Here is a 20,247-nt window from a genome sequence, read left to right on the forward strand (position 1 = left end):
TTACCAACATATTCATATATGTAACCTGTCCCTTGTACCTTTTACCACTTTACCACAGTCTACCACAGTCAGTCAGCAGCAGCTCTAATCCACGTCCCTCCTGAAATGTCCTCTCCTAAAGCTGCAGTATAACTTTTATAAAAAAGTTGCATATTTGTTAAAACTGTCATTATGTTGTGACAGTATGAAATGAGAGATAATCTGTGAAAAATCTATTTCCTCTGCCTTCTCCCAGTGCTAGAAACAGCTAATGAGAGACAGGAGAGTTTAATGCCGTCAATCACAATCTCATGTGGCTGCTCATCCCTATGCTGCAGCTAGCATAGCCCGTTGTGAAAGCTCAGTCTTGTTAGCATAGCTACCAATAACGACAAATAAATGATTTTCCTGTAATTAAAAGTTGTTTCTCCACCATTAGCACATGTAGCAGGGAATGAATGAGGTTGATTGACAGCACTAAGACCCTCCCGCAGGTTCTGATTGGTTGTTTTGGCCGGGATGTTGCATTACATTAGCCAGCAATAGTAGCTCAGGGGGCAGGTGGAGGAGATTGATTGTTTTCGCAGATTATCTGTCTCATAAGGCATGGTGACAGCTTTAACAAATATGGAGAAAACTTTTTATCTTTTTTATTAAAGTTCTATACTGCAGCTTGAATAAAATGCAACTACATAGCATTTTTCGAGAAGTCTGGATTGCTTTATTTTGCATGTTGCCTATGACTGTTGCTCGTGGGGAGAGACATTTCAGTAAACTAAAACTATCAGAAAAATGTAAGCAACCTATTTGCATACTGTATGCAGACTGTTGGATGTACAATTCATGAACAGTAAGTATTGTGCTAGTTGGCAAGTTACAAGCCTGTAACTTGTGACACTTTTGATGGGTCAGATAGATTAAAAAAATTGTAACAGGAGGGGGGTCCCAGTTTAATTTTTTGTCATGGGGCCCAAGATATTTCTAATATTTCTATATTAGAAATTAAAAATACACATTCTGTTACTATACTGCACTAAACTAAAGTCATTTGACCACAGAGTTTATTTAATTACCTATAAATTATAAATTAACTGAATTCACTGAATCATTCCAAAGCAAGTCAGTTTCTAACAAAACAAAAGAAAAAAATTATTATTAATTTTTGTTGTCACCGTCTTCAGCGTAATCTCAGTTATATCCAGGTATGTAAAATAAAATAACCATGGTGAATGTGTTGATGTGGATTTAAAGTAAGGCTGAGGTAATAGAGAAGTGAAACATCTTAGGATGACTGAGTCTGATGTGCTGATTCAGCGGATTCAGTCCCCGGATTCTGACCGGAGCGCATCGCATCTCTTCTGCTGAGTTCCATCTGAAACACGGACAGGATGGACGCGTTCGGCGAGACGGACAGGGCGTGCTGAGGGTGACTTTTGTTTTTCTATTCATGGGGACGTTTTTAAATAAAAGTAAAATCCTGGAACACCGAGGCCACCTGAGCCAGCCGCGGGTGGAGGCGGCCGGAGACGACGTACGTGGACCGGACCGGGTCCTCGGCGTCCGTGCGCTGACAGGTTGCGTCCTGTGCGTCCTGATCGTCTCCACTCTGCTGGGCAACACGCTGGTCTGCGCCGCCGTCATTAAGTTCCGCCACCTGCGCTCCAAAGTCACCAACTCCTTCGTGGTGTCGCTGGCGGTCTCCGACCTGTTCGTGGCCGTGCTGGTGATGCCGTGGCGCGCGGTCTCCGAGGTGGCCGGCGTCTGGCTCTTCGGGCGCTTCTGCGACACCTGGGTGGCTTTCGACATCATGTGCTCCACCGCGTCCATCCTCAACCTGTGCATCATCAGCATGGACCGCTACTGGGCCATCTCCAGCCCGTTCAGGTACGAGCGCAGGATGACGCGCAGGTTCGCCTTCCTGATGATCGGCGTCGCCTGGACGCTCTCGATCCTCATCTCGTTCATCCCGGTGCAGCTCGGCTGGCACCGCGCGCATAACTCCAGCCGCGCCGGCCCGGGCGACTGCAACGCCAGCCTGAACCGGACCTACGCCATCGCCTCCTCGCTCATCAGCTTCTACATCCCCGTGGTCATCATGGTGGGCACGTACACGCGGATCTTCCGCATCGCGCAGACCCAGATAAGACGCATCTCCTCTTTGGAGAAGGCTCCAGAAGCCCGCGCGCAGACGCAGCGGCTCTCCACCTCGACGCACAACGAAAGCACACTGAAAACGACCTTCAAGCGGGAAACTAAGGTTCTAAAGACGCTGTCCGTCATCATGGGGGTGTTTGTGTTTTGCTGGCTGCCGTTTTTTGTCCTGAACTGCGTGGTGCCGTTCTGCAACGCGGACCAGCCGGGAGCCGCGCCGTGCGTCGGCGACACCACTTTCAGCATCTTCGTGTGGTTCGGCTGGGCCAACTCGTCCCTGAACCCGGTCATTTACGCGTTCAACGCGGACTTCCGGAGGGCCTTCTCCACCATCCTGGGCTGCAACCGATGCTGCTCCGCCTCGGCGGTGGAGACGGTGGACTTCAGCAACGAGCTGGTGTCCTATCACCACGACACCACGCTGCAGAAGGAGCAGGCGACGACGGGGCTCGGGCCGCAGAGACTCGTCCCGGCGCGCACGGCCGGGGAGCTTCTGCAGAACTTCGGCAAACTTTCCGAAGATCCCCGGAACCAGCGGAACCTGCTGCTCCCTGCCCTCCTGCAGTTTGAGTGCGAGCCGGAGATCTCTTTAGACATGATGCCCTTTAGCTCCTCAGAGCACAACGACTGCTGTGTTATTCCGGGTCAGATCCAGGACCTCTGAGGGTTTTCAGAAGCCAGGCCAAGATGGACTATTACCTGGAATATTATCAGATTATTTCTCAGAAGACATATCGCATTAAATTATCGTCCTCCCCCCCCCCCTACACACACTTTTTTTATTTTATCTGGCTCCTCTGCGAAGTCATTTACTTAAGTGAACACATCTATATCAGGTAGAATATTAAAAATAATCATTTGGGTTAATTATTAAATTCAAAAACGAATCTCATAAACTCATCCTCACACAGAATGAAATATTCCAGGTGTTTCTTGTCATGATTATGATTTACACACACATGGCCTTGACAGTGATGGAAGGTAAGCCACCAAAGTCAAAAAATCAACACTCAAAATGGATATATTGCACACTGGAATTCAAAGTTTGTGTGAAACATCTGTTACTTTTGACGATCAAAGCATCGCCTTGACATCCTCTCTCAATTTTACTTATGCTCAAATTTCAGACTGGCTCTTCAAAAACCTCCTTAGACATTTTGTAACAACTTTCTTATGCCGTTCTCTTTCTGAATGAGGCTCAGATAGTCTGCCATAGAAAAACTACTGATAAATCTAATGTCAGAATGGTACATTTCTCATATTAGACACCCGCAACACTTCATTCTTTTATAAAATTTATAATAATGATACAGCAGCTGATGTATTTCAATACCGACTGTAAATAATTTGATATCCGCAAGCTTTTTGTTGCCAATTCAAAGCGAACTCCCCAAAAATTAGTTTTATGCCAACAGATTAATGCACAAACCTCCCCGAGAGGCTGTCTGTGTAACTGATGCTCTTCCGACTTCTATCATGTTGTTTGATGTGAGTGTCGCCGTCTTTGATATGTTAAAGACGTCTCATAGATGGAGGGATAATTAGCAGCAATTATATCATTAATTTCTAAGGCTGATTGCCTCTTCATGTAATTGTCGGGGCTTTGGGTCGGCCATCTCATGCCTGAGAAACTGAATTAACATGAAGCAGATCTGTGGTTTTGGCTATAACTGAGAATCTGAACGTTTCATTGTTTGTGTTGCCGAGGAGAAGCCTCACTTGGATCTAACGGCTTCTCTACGTCGTCCTTTTCTCATGTAAATCTATAAACAAATTCGCTTTTCATAAAGGGCGCAAAGTGGAATGAAATCTGCAGACCGTCAGCTTTGCTGCTGACGTGGCTGAGTAAGAGTTGAAGTCCCATTAGCTTAATTTGTGCAGGAACAAAAACTCTTTAATAAAACACACTCCAAATACTTAGCCAGAGGGGTTTATCAAAAGAAAGAAAATGAAACAGTGAAAAAGTGAAAATGCCAGAAAGTATGTGTGTGTGCACACACTTTAAAAACTAGATTAGTAAATGAAACCGTTGCAATTGAGATTGAAACACTAGAATGCTTGGGAGACCTGCTTTGCTGAATTCTTTCCAATGCAGAAAAAGTTGAACTTGCATGATCAATTAAGGAATAGTGTTAGATTGATTTTAATTCAGAAAAAAAAGTCAAAGCATATAGGAAAGATTAAAACAAAATACTTAATCCTTAAGTACATTTTTGGTTATTTTAATTGGTTCAGAAAAAAAAGGGGAACCTGAAAGTTAGTCAGCATTGACTCCTTTCATTCACCCCACATGCTCCATTGTGAACATCAGAATACAGAATGACATTCTGATTTTTCTTTACTCGTGAATCAAGTGAGCTGGATTCACAGCAGCAGCAACAACAAAGGCCTTGCCTTACTGGTGAGGTGTCTCTGGATGTCAGTGAACTCAGAGGCTGTGTGTACTGGTCTAAGACTCCACACTGGGGCAATGATCTCTGGTTTGAACAGAGTGCAGGTGCGAGTACCGTTTGAAGCTTTTGTCCCACTTGGCTAAATGTGTTGTCAGAGAAATCACACACACACACACACACACACACACACGCACAGGAGGTGCTGCTGCTTCCAGTTTCAGCAGAAGAAAGCCGGCATTGTTTCGACATGAGTCGGTACTTTTTGCTTATTTGACAGCTGAGATAGTTGAATGCCCCCCTAACCCTCCCAAAAAATTACATTGAATAGTTAGGTTCGAACAGTCTTTATTTTAACTGAAATTAAGCTTAATATGCTAAACAGCCATCAAGGCCCATATTCCCAAAGACTAAAAGTAACTCCTAGTGATGTTAAAATTGTTTCATAAAGCAACTTAAGCTTTAAGAGGTCCTAAATTGACAAGATGACACTTGTAAAATGGATAGAGCTGTGCCAACAGCAGGCACTGCATGTTGGATGAGTTGGATCAATTTTGTGGTTTGGCACCTAATCCAGTCTGGATGGCATTGGTTTATTATACAAGTTTGTGGAGTTTCTTGTAGGTCAAAACTAGAGCTCAGACAAAAAAAGCTAGCAGAATGTATATTTAGCCTACAACCCTTACCAGTAACAGTCCATTAAGTTCCCCCCCAACCATTAAAGAGCCAGGTCCTAGAAGATACCACACCCCAAGTTGTCAGTTAAATCAACTCTGCAGCAGTGAGAGACAAAGTTCAAGTCCTAGTCATTGTCACATGAAATTATAGTCTTCTACTCTTCAAGGTCATGGCAGCCTGCAACTTGGTTGCTTCAGACTTCTCCATTAAATAATCGGCTGCTAGTGAGGCAGTTTAGCGTGTGTGTAGGTTACAGCCAAGTTGCAGGGTGTAGGCTTTTTGATACCATTCCTACCCTTTACAAGATGCTTCAAGTTAGCTTAGTTTCTGGCCGATTTGTGAGAGAAGGACTTCTGGTCGATTGAGGTGCCAACCTTCCACAACATGCATGGTACAAAAGTTGGAGTCTTACACTGCGTAAGTTAGAGGCGCCCATCCAGTCCCCCATCCAGTTGTACCCCGCAGTTAAAGAATGATGCTTAACACAATGGTTTCTAGACAGGTTCATTTAGAAAATATTTACAGAGATTCATTTCCAGTGGCTCAGTCTTCAACTACCATCACCTGCAGCAAATGTCAATATAGCATATGACCAAAAGTTCTGTCATTCAGACAGTGCTTTGCATTTACCTCACTGGTCCATTTGGTGTCCTTTAGACCCTCTCCCTGGGTTCTGTGGGATTCCAGGTACAGTGATGTGGTCAAATTGGTGTACTTTGAATCGGAGTGGAAGTCTCTTGCTCGCTGGTAGCCGCTGTGGATAATGAGGGATGAAGGATACACGGGGCGCGTCGCAACCATTGCCAGAGGAACTTGGGGGATGCTCCAGTGAACCTGCAGGACAGGACGGCTACTGTAGGGGTTCAGGCACAGCTTGTCAGTGATCATCTGAGTGATTCCTGCATCTTGGGCAGCAGAGTAATTCCTCTTTTTTTTTTTTTTCTTAGTATGGAAGATAGAGTCATAAACTAATATGCTGAGCATAAGCGGTCTTTTAACGTTACTTTGGTGTTAGAAAGCCAAGTGGGAATTAAAAGAGCTCAAAAAACACTGGTTTGATAGCCAGAAGTAATATAACAATGTGCAGGAGTTTTAAACCGACTGAGATTTCTTTTGTTTTTTAACTTTCTCATATAAGCAGCAAGTTTTTTTTGTTTTTATCTAGATCAAAGGATACCTGGAGGCCTTTTTTTGTGTAAGCGTATTGTTCAGTGTGAGCTTAAAGTGTAGAAGACAGAAGAATGATGTACAAACTTCAATAATCTAACATTCATCTAGGCTCATCCACAGTACAGTTTATCTTAAATGGATTTAATTTAAGATAAACTGAAATCCATTTAAGATAAACCTAATGCCAAAACCTACACATCTTTCTATGAATAGCTTCTGTTTTTTAGATGTAAGTCTTTTTAAGAAAAAAAAATGAAAAGGGTTTTAATGAAAATGTCAGAAATAGTTTGAGCCAATCCTTCAGCGGTGAACAACAGTCAGTAAATCAGGGTTGGGTTTCTTTTCTCTGATGTTTTTCAAAGTTTATTAGGAAGCTGGGAATAACAGTGGGTTCAAGCTGCCACAGAAGGGTGTGTTCATTTTGTTAGCACAACCACTCTACAAAATGTATTAGAATGCTGTAAAAATTATGGCTGAATTTCCATAACCAGAATCTTTAGTTGATGAGTGCAACATTTATTTTATTTGCAGAGGGATTGATTTTCCCCACCACTTTGACCCAGATGTGGTCTCATCTTTTTGTTCAAGATAAATCACCTATAAAAGCCTCAGAAAACACATGCTGAACAATGATGTGCTTTTTAATATCATTGTTCAAATTTAGCCGTGGTCATTTGGAAAGAGACATCTTAACGCCTCCAGATCCAGTTGTTGAGGAAACTGAAGAACCGACGAGTCCATCTGCAGCTCCTCTTGATCTCTGCCGCCATCAGCTTTTGAGGACGGCCACCGCACATTGTTCACACTCGTGGAATATCTCTGATTGCTCGAGTGGACGTTTATTTATGCTGGAGCATCAAGAAGCTCTTCAGATCGGTTTCAGCGTGAATTCATGCATGTTCAAATCTCCACTTTAGTGACAACCATTTCAGCCAGCTGCTGTCTGAGTGGGTCTGGACATTTCTTAGAAATATTCGGACTGGCTCGCATGGTGGTTTCACTCTGCATATTCTTCCAACTAAGTAAGGAATACCACATTTCTTTGGAGAAGAGTGTGTGGAAATTGGGTTCATTCTCTATGCTGTGCAAATGTGCTTGAGCTTAAGGTCATAAACTGGCTACACGGCATCTTATGAGACATTGTCCAGAAGCACAGACCTTAACTAAAGTCTGCAATCTTTAATATTCTTTGGTCTTTTGACAGAAGAATGCTCTCTGGAGTAGTTTGGTCAGTCAGAGACACCAGAGAAGCTGGTGGAAGAACCAGAGCCAACACCGCCGCCTGATCCATCTCTGAAACAGGAGATGCCTCCAGAACTGCCCCTTCTATACCCAGAACCTCTGGAGTAGTAGTCTTCATCAGTTTGACCTTAAAGAGAGAAGTGTCAAATAAGACTGGCACTTCAGAGCCCATGCTAATGTACTTGAGTTAGTAAGAGCCAGGAGTGCCCCATTATAATCCATAAATCATGCAGCATTCTAGTTGTACCCTTGCACCAAGGGCGCCCAAAACAAATCACTGATCTTTTTTTCCCACCCCCTCCCAGCACAGAGCAATGTTTAACCAGGCAAACAAGAACATTTGACACATCTAGTCAACTACGATTTTGACTTAGCACCTTAGGGAGCCAAGAGAAAACACACAACTTTAGTTTAAGTCCTTTTATTCAGTTGCAGAACAGTGAAAGTCCAAAACATGCACCTTGAAAAAGCAACGAAACAGAATTAAAGGATTGCTTCATATTTATCATTCTGGATCCTTAAAAGTAAAAAAAAAAAAAAAAAAAAAAGTCCTTAATCCATTTCATTTTCTGAAAAAATTATTTTATGGTGCTTTTTTTTTTTACATTAATTGAAATGCATCTTTGATGTGCCACATTGTTCGTTGTGTTTGACCATTTTCACTTGCTGACTCGTAGCTCACTGACCATTTTTTAAAAACCAAGAGTCATTTCCTTGTTTTTATATGCTCTTAAACATGAGGATGGTTAAGCCTGATGTAGCATTTAAGCTATTTTCTGAATATTCTCACACATAAAAGAGGGTTGAATAAATAATGTAAAGTTTGTGCAATAGTTCAGATGCAAAATCATACATTTTCTTTTAATGCTGCAGCAGTTTAAATGTTCTGGGATCTTAAGTAGAGTTTTGGCTTCGACTACATAAACCAATTCAAAAAATGCTGCAAATATGGGAAGTAGACTTTGGAGCTGGTGTTAAAAGAATACGATGCTAAATCATTTTAGATTTAAGCATGACTCCTGTCATTCAACAGCAAGATCGAGAAGTTAGCATTGCAAGATGTCAGCTACCCCTGTAGGTGGCAGCAGAGTACAGCTGTAGAAGCACACAGACAACACGTGGGGCTGAAACTAAATTTATTAAGAGTTTCACAAATCAGCCTCCCAAATGTTAGTCCTACAATATTTAAAATGAATATAAGCAAACTCAAAAGTACAATAAAATAAGTGAAATTTAAAGCAGAGGGTCTCCCAAATCCTTCTTCTAAAGGAAGAGAAAGAGAGAGAGAAAAGGAAAACTTGGTTTAATTCATAAGCGTAACTTCCTGAAAGACGAAAGTGTGGACACGTCCCCACCAACCACCAACTCTGGCATGATTTTTTTTTTCCTCTTTGCTTTTCCAAAAGCCAATCAGCCACCAGTAGCCATAAATATCGATGGCTGCTGATGGTTTTCAAGTTAGTAGACGATTCATTTTTGTCTTATCAATAACAAGCACATTAAAGTTTATTCATGGTGTTTTTTCAACCACTAGGTTGTCCGCCGGTTTATGAGTTTTGTTTGTGTGTGTGTGTGCGTGTGTGTGTGTGTGTGTGTGCGTGTGTGTGTGCGTGCGTGTGCGTGCGTACGTGTGTGTGTGTGTGTGTGTGTGTGTGTGTGTGTGCGTGTGTGTGGTTTGGCGAACTGAAGAGCAGACGTGTCACCCGGTTGGACAACTGTTTCACCCGCTACTGGTGCGTTCACACCAGTGATGACAAAAACACTGTGATACCGTCGATCTCTGTCTTCAGCTGTTCTTAGGTCGGCTGCTAGCATTTATCCGTCTTTTAAATTTTTCCAGACTCCAGTTTGGAAAATGGAATAAAGTCCATTCCTCCATCTAAATGCTCTCTGTGTAAAGCTGCCTTCTGCATGTTCCAAACTGACAACTTACATTTTTGTTTCTCCTTCCACCAAATCTCTATGACCGCAGCACATTTAATAGCAAACAATGAATAAATCTTTTTGATTTTGTTTTGATATTGTCAATACTACAATAGCAAGATAAAGAGGTCCAAAGGGATCACATTTCATAGGGTAGTAAAAAGCTTTAATTAATATAAATATATATATATATATATATATATATATATATATATATATATATATATATATATATATATATATAGTGGAGATAGTTAGTCATGCTAGCTTAACTTTTATCACCTTAACTCTGTTTAACAAGAAATCTGGGGCAGGAACAGGTGACTTGATGCAACTGTTTTATTGCTACTTCAATTAGCCTCACCTGGAGACTTTTAACTCCACAAACCCAGCATTCAGCATTATGAGACACAAAAATATCTCAGCTACAAACAATAACGTTTAATTTCCCCATTAGTAGGAACATTTCTGCAGGTTGATTGCATTTGATTTTATGCTCATTCTTAATTAATTTTGCATTTTCAGAATAACAAAACAAGGACGGAAATCAATTCTGCTGACAGTCCATGTCATATTAAGTTTGTCCTTTTCACTGCAAAGGCGTTTTCCTAGACAATATTTTTAGACCAGTGGTGCCCAAAGTCGGTCCTGGAGGGCCGGCATCCGTCATGTTTTAGCTCTCTCGTTGGTGGAGAAAGCATTTCCTCTCTACCAAGGAGAGAGGAAATGCATTTCAGGGTTCTTCTTTGGCCATCTAATGACCCAGGTGCATTAAATCAGGGAGAGAACTAAAACATGCAGGATGCCGGCCTTCCAGGACCCACTGTGGACGCTGTACTGTTTGAACTCTTGGTAGAGTGGTTTGGGGATGGATGAATAGGACATTTGAATGGGAAGTTCATCTTTGAGATCAATGGCCATTTGGAGACTAGCCATCAATTGTCCAGTCTCCATTTGGAGATGACAATTGATGACGTTGTCATCAATATCGTATCATTTGTGAACAAAAGCTCCTGATTCCTCCTACAATATTTTGTGGTGTGGTGCGGGGGCGGCATTGTCAATGTCAATGTCAATGTCAAATTTATTTATATAGCACTTTAAAACAGGCATAGAACAGATCTAATTTGGAGAGGTAGATTGTTCCATAGAAAAGGAGCAACAGCAGAAAAAGCCCGATCTCCTTTCCTCTTAAGTCGGGTCCGAGGAACTGTCAGTAAAAGCTGATTATTAGAACGTAGGGTTCTGGACACGGACTGAAATTTTAAAAGTTCCAGAAGATAAGGGGGAGCTAATCCATTTAAAGCTTTATAAGTTAATAAGAGAATCTTAAAATCTATTCGATAAAAAACAGGCAGCCAATGTAAAGAGGCCAGTATGGGCCTTATATGGTCACGCTTCCTGGTTCCTGTAAGAAGCCGAGCCGCTGCGTTTTGGATCATTTGAAGTCGCTGCATCTGTGATTTATCCAGGCCTCTATATAATGAATTGCAATAGTCCAAACGAGATGTGATAAAGGCATGGATAAGTCCTTCAAAGTCTTTTAAACAAAAATAAGATTTAACTTTAGCTAAAATACGCAGGTGATAAAAACTTGATCTATTGATCATTGCTCATGCTGTTGGAAAAAAAAAAAAAAACAGACATTACTTATGCTCACCTATATTTTGCCCAGAGCAGATAATTGTTGCTGTCGGGTAAGAAAAACAATTGTGCAGAACATTTGTCTTTTTTTATTTATCCAAATTATAGGTCGACTCTGTCTGTCCATATATTGATTGATGAGAATGTGTAATTGTGCTGAAAACTGGAAAGTCCTCAGAGTTTTTCAGACGAATTTCTGTGCAGTTGCTTCATCTTGCCATTGTAGTTTGGAACTCCCTCCTCTGACAACTTGCTTGTTGAATCCTGTTCATATAATTTTCCAGGGTAAAGCCACTAGAAAAACAGGTGCTTCACCTTTAATGAGTTGAAGGAGCCACGCACTGAAAAAAGAAATGAGTTGAACCAACTTAACTGAATTGCTTCAATTGGTCATGTTGTATATTCGACTGATTCAAAGACGAAAAGGAGTCGGGTGGATTATTCAACTGAACTTTAGTGAATAAAAAAAAAAGGATGAAAGAATCATACATAACAATACACAATAGAGTGTAGGTGTTCGGCTAACATAGCTCTTTTTCTCGGTAAAACCTCCTCAATTCTACCTCTTCGTCTAACCTCCAGTTCTTCTTGAACTTGTGCAAAGCATCATGGGATATTGAGTCCGTTCTGTTAAACAACCACAAATAGTCAGTTTTGAACCAGATACTAACTATAAAATGCTAACTAGATTTCTGAACTAACTGCAACTAAAATAGTTACCTGATATTAAATTATAATATCCCAAATAATAAGTCCTAAACAAATCCTGGTTAAACCCAAAATAAATTCTCAACAGGTCACACAAAATTCAATTAAGTTTATCCAACTTATTTTAACGAGTTTAACCAACTCAATATATTATGTCTATTCAACTGCATATAGAAAGTTCATCAGACTCAATTTATTAAGTTTTTTTTAAACCTTTTTTCATTAAGAGGGTTTAAAACGACTATTTTAAGTCAGTCTCACTCAAATCATTTAGTTGGCTTCAAATAAAGAAGTAAACTAATAAAGGATCTCTTTTTTAAAAGGGTTTTTTGCAGGCAACCTTTTTTTGAGAGCAGTTAGACGGGAAGGTGGATAATGACAGAGGGGGAAGACACGCATTAAAGGTCATCAGGCCGGGAATCGAACCTGCGATTGTTACGCCCCTTAGGAGTAAGAACTCTGTAGGGGAATAATGAAAACACGGACACAATGTTACTACTTCGTCTCCAGTGTTGTAATGGTAATATTTCAAAACAGTTTCAGACATTACACTGTCACATATTGAGTCAACATTACACACATTCCGGTTATGCCAACACAGTAAAACAAACCGAACACACAAGACGCAGCTAACCAGGAGGTTAAGGTGAATATAGTAGCTCTTAGACTATAGTTATCACAGTCACCACAACGCTCCCTGTTCATTAAAAGAATGTAATCGATAGCTTTAAAGTTACACCTTATAAATAAGGACTTTACCTGTAGGGGAATAATGAAAACACGGACACAATGTTACTACTTCGTCTCCAGTGTTGTAATGGAGGAGCAGAACCGTTACATTAACGTTCCCCTACATTCGATCAGACAAAACCAACCGAAACCCGAACGATTAACAAACTGTCATAACTGAAAATCTAAAAGGTTGAACTTTTCAAGAATTATAAACAAACATAGCCGGAAAAGTAACATTAAAGAAAATACATTGTTTTTAGACTTCATTAAACTTAGGCTACCCTTTAGCATATCTGTCTGTAGCACCGAACTTGAAAGACCAAAACAATCGATCGCAGATCACTAGATCTTGTTTTCGCTTTTAGTTATCTAAAATAGTTTTATAACCACTACACACTCCCCTTCAACAGAAATGTCGTCCTCGACATTCAACAAGGAAAGGAGTAAGATGACAAACCTTATCCATAAAACCATAAAGAGATTACTTGGTCCATACACAGGCACTTGATCTAATCAAAGTCTTTAAGTGCTAATATCAAGTCCAAAAAAAAAGGTGGATCAGCAATACACAAACACAGGATCGTAGGTGGACATCTGAACTGGCTCCGGCCAAGGTCTATACCTTGCTTGAAAGGGTCCACAGTAGTGCACTGGGTCAAGCCAATATGTAGACCTTGGTGGAAGTCCCAAACTGTAACAAGATGGATAACCCAATTCATCATAGGTAAGTCGCTGTGGTGGTCGCCGTTCTCTCCTAGGCCTATCTTGTACTTGCTCATCTCCACTGTGGTCCTCACATGAAGGAGGTGACATGGATGGTGGTAGAGGGTTGTCTCCACAATTTTCCAGTTGTTCAGACGCTCCATCTTCCACTAACAGATCAGGCATCGCTTGATCTTCCTCCAGGTTTAACGCCGTCTCTTGGTCCTCTTCTGGCCTTGTTTCTCCCCTTGCTGCTGTGGGCTCAGGGTCTGCCGACACATCAGTGTGCTCCTCAGCAGTGGGACCTGTTTGTTTGTGTGGCTCAGGGGATGGGTAGTAAAACCATTCATCTTCTGAATCCTCATCACTCACGTCCTTTAGTTCACTATTATGTTCACTGTCACTTGTCTGTTTTGAACCTTTTCTTCTGGCAACTTTTAGGGGAACTTCCAGAGGTAGGTGGTCACAGGGAAGTAAGAGGTTGCGGTGTAGTATCCTACTATCTCTCCCCTTTCCTTGTTCAGGTACCACCTCATATACAGGAGCATCCTTATTTACTCGCCGCACAACCTTGTGGATGATGTCCTCCCAATGGCTGCGGAGTTTACCAGTCCCACCTCTTGGGGTCAAATTCCTAACCAGGACACGGTCTCCAGGTTCCAGCTCTGAGCTCTTGACTTTGCAATCATGGTTTCTTTTGCCTCTTTCAGCTGATTTCCGTGCATTGTTCTGTGTTATATCATAAGCCTGTTGCATTCCTTCTCGCCATTTTCGCATGTACTCTCTGTGATCAGGTGTACCTGTGTCTGGTGTCAAGCGGAAGAATACATCAATTGGCAGTCTTGGAGTCCTTCCAAACAGAAGAAAGAAGGGGGAAAAGCCAGTGACTTCACATTTTGTGCAATTGTATGCAAAAACCAATCTGTTCAGTGACTCTTTCCAGTTGGACTTCTCTTTCTCTGTAAGGGTCCTCAGCATTTGTATGAGTGTACGGTTGAAACGTTCGACTTGGCCGTTGCCCTCAGGATGGTACGGTGTTGTCCATGAGCCCAAAACTCCAGAGGTTCTTTTTAGTTGTGACATGAGCTGGTTTTCAAATTCACCACCTTGATCGTGATGAATACGTAGGGGGAATCCAAATTTTAATGCATAATCATTAAAAAGTTTATCAGCCACAGTTTTTGCTGACTTAGATGTTGTGGCATAAGCCTGGGAATCTTGAGAAATGATCAATTATGACCAATATGTACTCATATCCACCAGCTGACTTGTCAACATGCAAGAAATCGAGAGAAACCAACTCAAAAGGCTGGGTTGTAACAATATTTGTAAGAGGTGCCCTAATCTCTTGGTTTCTTCTGTTTTATACATGTGCATCTCTGTGCCACATAGTGCTGAATGTCATGTTGCATGTATGGCCAGAAGAAAGCGTTCTCTCACCAATGAAGTGGTTCGATCAACGCCTTGATGTCCCATGCCATCATGTAGTTCCTTCAATACGGTTGCTTTATACTTTTCAGGCAAAATAAGTTGTGTCCGTTTGGCTGTCTTTCGACGCAGGATGTTGTCATCATCCAAAGTCAGTTTTCCCATTCGTGTAGTAGTCTTTTACTCTCTGTGCTGAGTGATTTTAACTGTTTTCTGTCTGGTTTTTTATTTAACTGACGATATTCAATCACAGGGCCAATATTTTTATCTTCCCTCTGAGCCTGACAAATCTCTTCTAATGAAAGAAGCGATTGGTGTGAAGTGCTGATTTCTTTACATTGAGCAGAGAGTGCCATGGACCACACTGCATGGGAACCTGGGTCCTCGACTGACTGTACAACTGCTTGAACTGAAGCGGGATGACATTTCCTCCGTACAGTGTTCCATCATGGTGTTAATATCCACTGGCAGTCTTGACAGACAGTCTGCATCGATGTTCTCTTTCCCTGGTCGGTATCGGATGGTAAGGTGAAAATCTGCTAATTCAGCAACCCACCGACACCCGGTTGCATTCAACTTCGCTGTAGACAAGACATAAGTGAGCGGATTATTGTCTGTATATACAGTGCATGACGAGCCAATCAAATAGTCTCTAAATTTTTCACAGACAGCCCATTTTAAGGCAAGAAATTCCAATTTTCCAGAGTGGAAATGGTAGTTCTTTTCAGATTTGGTGAGTGTTCGCGAGGCATATGCTATTACACGCATTTTTCCTTCCTGTTCCTGATACAAAACTGCCCCCAGACCCAGATTGGAAGCATCTGTGTGTAGTACAAAGGGTTTACTAAAATCAGGAAAGGCGAGGATTGGTGGTTCCACCAGGTGATCTAGCAGTTCCTCAAGCAAGTGCTGGTGCTTTTCTGTCCACACAATGGGAAAGTTGGATGGGGTCCCCGTTTTTCTTTTATTCTGTCTCTGTCTTGTAACATGGGTGTCCCTTCGATTTGAATCTGCAGGAGCTCTCATGAGATCATAAAGAGGGGCAGCTATTTGAGAAAAGTCTCGAATATACTGACGATAATAACTCAGAAGGCCCATAATGGCTCTTAGTTCTCCCACAGTGGCTGGCTGTTTGTCTTTAAGGGCCCTGACAGCAATGGTATCAGCAGGATCGATTTTACTGCCCTCTGATGAAATGACCCGCCCAAGATAGCGAACCTCATGCCGAAACATTTCACATTTGGCTGGCTTCAACTTGATGCCATACATTCTCAATCGTCTAAGCACAGTTCTGACATGTTCAACATGGTTTTTGAATGACTTACTGAAAACAAGGATGTCATCAAGGTATGGAATGCAAATTTCATCCCTGAGTCCCTCGAGACATTCTTCCATGCACCGCTGGAAGGCAGCTGGTGCGTTCATTAAACCAAATGGTATACGAATCCATTCATATAAACCCCAAGGGGTCACAAAAGCAGTGAGAGGCTGACTGTGTTCCGCCATAAACCCCTGATGGTAAGCTTTACCTTGATCTAACAGCGAAAACCATGAGTTCCCCCCCAGGCCATCCATAATGTCCTGTACTCTGGGAATGGGCTGGCGGTTTTGTACAGTCTTATGGTTCAACTCACGGTAATCGATACAAAGGCGTAAGCTTCCATCTTTTTTTCGAACACACACCACTGGAGAAGAATAGGGGGAATTCGATTTGCGCACCCAACCTTGTGTGATCAGATCATGTAGATAGCTCTTCATTTCTTGATACAACAGTTTTGGAACGGAGAGGTAAGTTTTAGCCACAGGTTCTGTGTCTTTCAGTGAGATGGACAGTCGCAGGTTCTCGATGCATCCAATATCATCATCAGAAGAGGAAAAGGAGCCCGACTCCTCTCTTAACATCTGTTTAACCAGATCTCTTTCAGGGGTACTGAGATGTTCCAAATTAACTGGGGGATCCCAGTCAGAATCAGAGGTTTGTTGTTTCCTCATTTCCACATTAGCTACTGTTAATGGGGACGTGGAGCAGGACTGTTCAAAGATTGTCGTCGGGTAAACTGCTTGGACTGGCTGTGCTGTTCCAATTACAGTCCTTCCAGAGAGTATTATGTCATGGTCTGTTGGGTTTTGCACATCCACAATCACGACTGATTTTGTACCTTTCTCCAGTTTTAAGAGGGTGTCAGTGAACTCTAGGCCTTCTGACCACTGTGGGTTGACACTGGGTTCGAAGATCAGAGTTGTCTCCTGTGAAAGAGTTGTCATAACACGGCACTCTACTTTTACTGATGTATGTTTTGGGATATGTACTTGTCCTCTGGTGGTCTTGACATTATACTCCAAAAATTGCTGTTCAGCAGCAACTGTAGCCACAAATACTTCAGCATCATCCATTTCAAAGTCAGAAAAAGCTGTTTGGACAGCTTTGATTAATTGCTGTTTATTGGTGTCTTTGCTTTGCTGCAGCTCAGTATCCACTATCAGGCCAATGACATTTGAACCAATAATAGGGAGCAAGACTATTCCCTTTAATTACTAGTGAAGGGACAACAACCTCCGTTGTTGGGACTCCATCTGCAGCTAGCTTGAATGTGACTTCTATCCATCCCAAGTACGGCATGTTTTGGCCATTGGCTGCAATGAGATTCAAATTATCACTGTTTTCAATTATCTCAGAAATGCCTCTCAAAGTCACATCTGGCAGATGTTCCGCTTTCCATTGTTCACTGACTACAGTCACTTGTGAGCCAGAGTCCCACAATGCCCTAATTTGCTGACCTTGGATATAACAGTCAACCAGATATTTTTTTCCAACTAGTGGAGCAATTTTAACTTGCTTTTTCTTTCGTGGTGAGGCTCGGACAGTACTACAGGAAGCTGTCGGGCATTGATCTTTATGTACAGCCCAATGTTCATGCTGACATCTCTTGGAGCAGTATAACACACTTTTGCAAGATGAACATTGTCTCAATCTCACCTTTAACCGCTTGCACCACAGTGTGCACAGAGTTGGGGCACTGCTGATGACGCGGTCACTCCCTGCCCCGCTGGGGTAACCCTTGCTCGTTTAAAGCACTCCCTCTGAATTGGCCTGATCTCCTCATCCTGCAGCCAGCTGAGAAGTGTTCACTGCTGCCACACCTGAAGCAGTGAAAGCAGTCCTCCAAATTTTCCTGCTGGCAGGCGTAGCACCTCCTCTTAGGCCGTGGTGAAGTTGTGGAGAGGGGGCGTTGATTTCCATATCTCTGATTGGGTGGAAAGTGATCGTATTGTCCTGGGGGTGGTGGTAAATAATTGTGTTGTGTTGAATGGGGTTGCAAGTAGCTGTATTGCACTGGAGTAGCTTGATGGTAACCATGTTGCACTGCAGGCTTGTGTGTTTGTGATGAGTTGTGGTAAGCTGGTGCTGGTTGAGCTGGTGTGCAATCTGGTCCTGATACTGGGCTTGGGTGCTGCCTCTGTAGATAAGAGGGCTGCTGCATAGACTCTTTAATAGAAGACACTTCAGCTTTCAGATCTTTAAGCAGGGTCATATTTGCTTTCATCTCCTGCAGTTCCGAGAGAATATCTGTTTGACTCTTACTGTGACTCAACTGGCTGATTTTGTCCTTCTTCTCAGTGGTGGTGTAGTCAGACTGAGCAGAGTGAACAGTCACAGATCGCTGTGGTGCATTTTTTTCTTGTCCTGTCTCTCACTTTCATAAGCACATGCAATATTTAACTTTTCAAATAAAAGTTCATCAGAAACACCAGCTTGTTCTAGAGATGGCTGAAGGTCACGTTTTATGTTATCGTTCAACAAACCGGTCATAACGGTATGGAGAAACATGTTCTGCACTAGCACTGGATCATAACGTAAGCCTGACTCTGACTCTTGTGATGCAAACAGAATCTTCTGTCGTAGGTCCAGAGTGCGGATGAGAAAACTCTGAGGAGTCTCTTTAATGCTCTGTGCTTCTGATGACAGCTGTTTATATAATTCTGTTGCACTTTTTTCCTGATAATGGCAGCGCAGTATTCTTCTCAGAGTGGGGAGCGTAAGGTCATTTTTTCCCTCTAGGTAGCTCCGTAATTGCATCCCTGGGACAATGGCCCTTATGACAGCATCAACAATCTCTGTCTCTGGAAAGCCTTTGAGGAGGCCATGCTCAATCTGTCGTGCGAGACTGGAAAACGTGAGGCGATCCTTTTGTCCTGGGTCTCCAATTTGTCCAGATATTTTAAATTCTTTGTGCCATACAGCAGGGGTCTGACGTAGAGCTGAAGCTGGAATTCCAAGGCTGGACATGGCAGTCTGAACTTTATGTACATCCTCCTCGTGAGTATGTTTTATTTGGGATGGTACATGAGACTGAGAAGATCTGGTTTCTGTTGATGTAGTACCCAGTATCTCATCATATTCATTCTGCTGTGCGTGTCGTGCTGCTTTAAGTTCCTTTACTTGGATATCTGTAGCCTCAACTCGGAGCTCAGTTATCTTATCTCTGAAGCACAGAAACTCTGACATTCCCAAATCCTCTAGCTTTTGGAACTTATCACTCTGTAGATGATTACTAATCATTAAAATGAGCGATGTTCTATTCTTTCCTGCCACATGTTCAAATTTTGGCCCAGCAATGGTGAGAAAATCACACAGTTCTGTTAGGCTTTCTGTAGGCAGTGTGCACAAAAGTCCGATTATCTCCAACTGTAACGCCTCTACCTCTGTTGACTCCATCTTTGTTGCGAAAGCTGATCAGCGTTCTGTTGTAGCAGTAATTTGTTTGCTAAACCTTGGTTGCAGCACTCCTGGCACCTTAGGTTAACCTCAGATTACTGTTGCCGTCGGTTACAGAAACTCAGACTGCTACACAGTTGTCCAGTAGATGTTGTCGGCCTGGATAAGTAAGTTAAGGGGGAGCTGAATGAGAGCTGGAGACGTCTGATCCTAGCAGAAGTCAATCTTTGTCTCACTCAATCCCAGCGGTGCCTCCAAAATGTTACGCCCCTTAGGAGTAAAAACTCTGTAGGGGAATAATGAAAACACGGACACAATGTTACTACTTCGTCTCCAGTGTTGTAATGGTAATATTTCAAAACAGTTTCAGACATTACACTGTCACATATTGAGTCAACATTACACACATTCCGGTTATGCCAACACAGTAAAACAAACCGAACACACAAGACGCAGCTAACCAGGAGGTTAAGGTGAATATAGTAGCTCTTAGACTATAGTTATCACAGTCACCACAACGCTCCCTGTTCATTAAAAGAATGTAATCGATAGCTTTAAAGTTACACCTTATAAATAAGAACTTTACCTGTAGGGGAATAATGAAAACACGGACACAATGTTACTACTTCGTCTCCAGTGTTGTAATGGAGGAGCAGAACCGTTACATTAACGTTCCCCTACATTCGATCAGACAAAACCAACCGAAACCCGAACGATTAACAAACTGTCATAACTGAAAATCTAAAAGGTTGAACTTTTCAAGAATTATAAAAAACAAACATA

General features: G+C 42.2%; 1 protein-coding gene across 1 annotated transcript; it reads left to right on the forward strand.

Annotated features, from left to right (window-relative positions):
* Positions 1-1,426: 1,426 nt before the first annotated feature.
* drd6b (dopamine receptor D6b) lies at positions 1,427-2,794 on the forward strand. Its single transcript, XM_044102223.1, has one exon. The coding sequence runs from the start codon at positions 1,427-1,429 to the stop codon at positions 2,792-2,794; it is 1,368 nt and encodes a 455-aa protein (XP_043958158.1).
* The last annotated feature ends 17,453 nt before the right edge of the window (positions 2,795-20,247 follow it).

Source organism: Gambusia affinis, linkage group LG20, assembly GCF_019740435.1.
Source record: "Gambusia affinis linkage group LG20, SWU_Gaff_1.0, whole genome shotgun sequence".
Lineage (NCBI taxonomy): Eukaryota > Metazoa > Chordata > Actinopteri > Cyprinodontiformes > Poeciliidae > Gambusia > Gambusia affinis.

Excerpts from the sequence above, each read along its gene's own strand:
- drd6b (XM_044102223.1), top strand. The coding sequence starts at position 1,427 with ATGGGGACGTTTTTAAATAAAAGTAAAATCCTGGAACACCGAGGCCAC.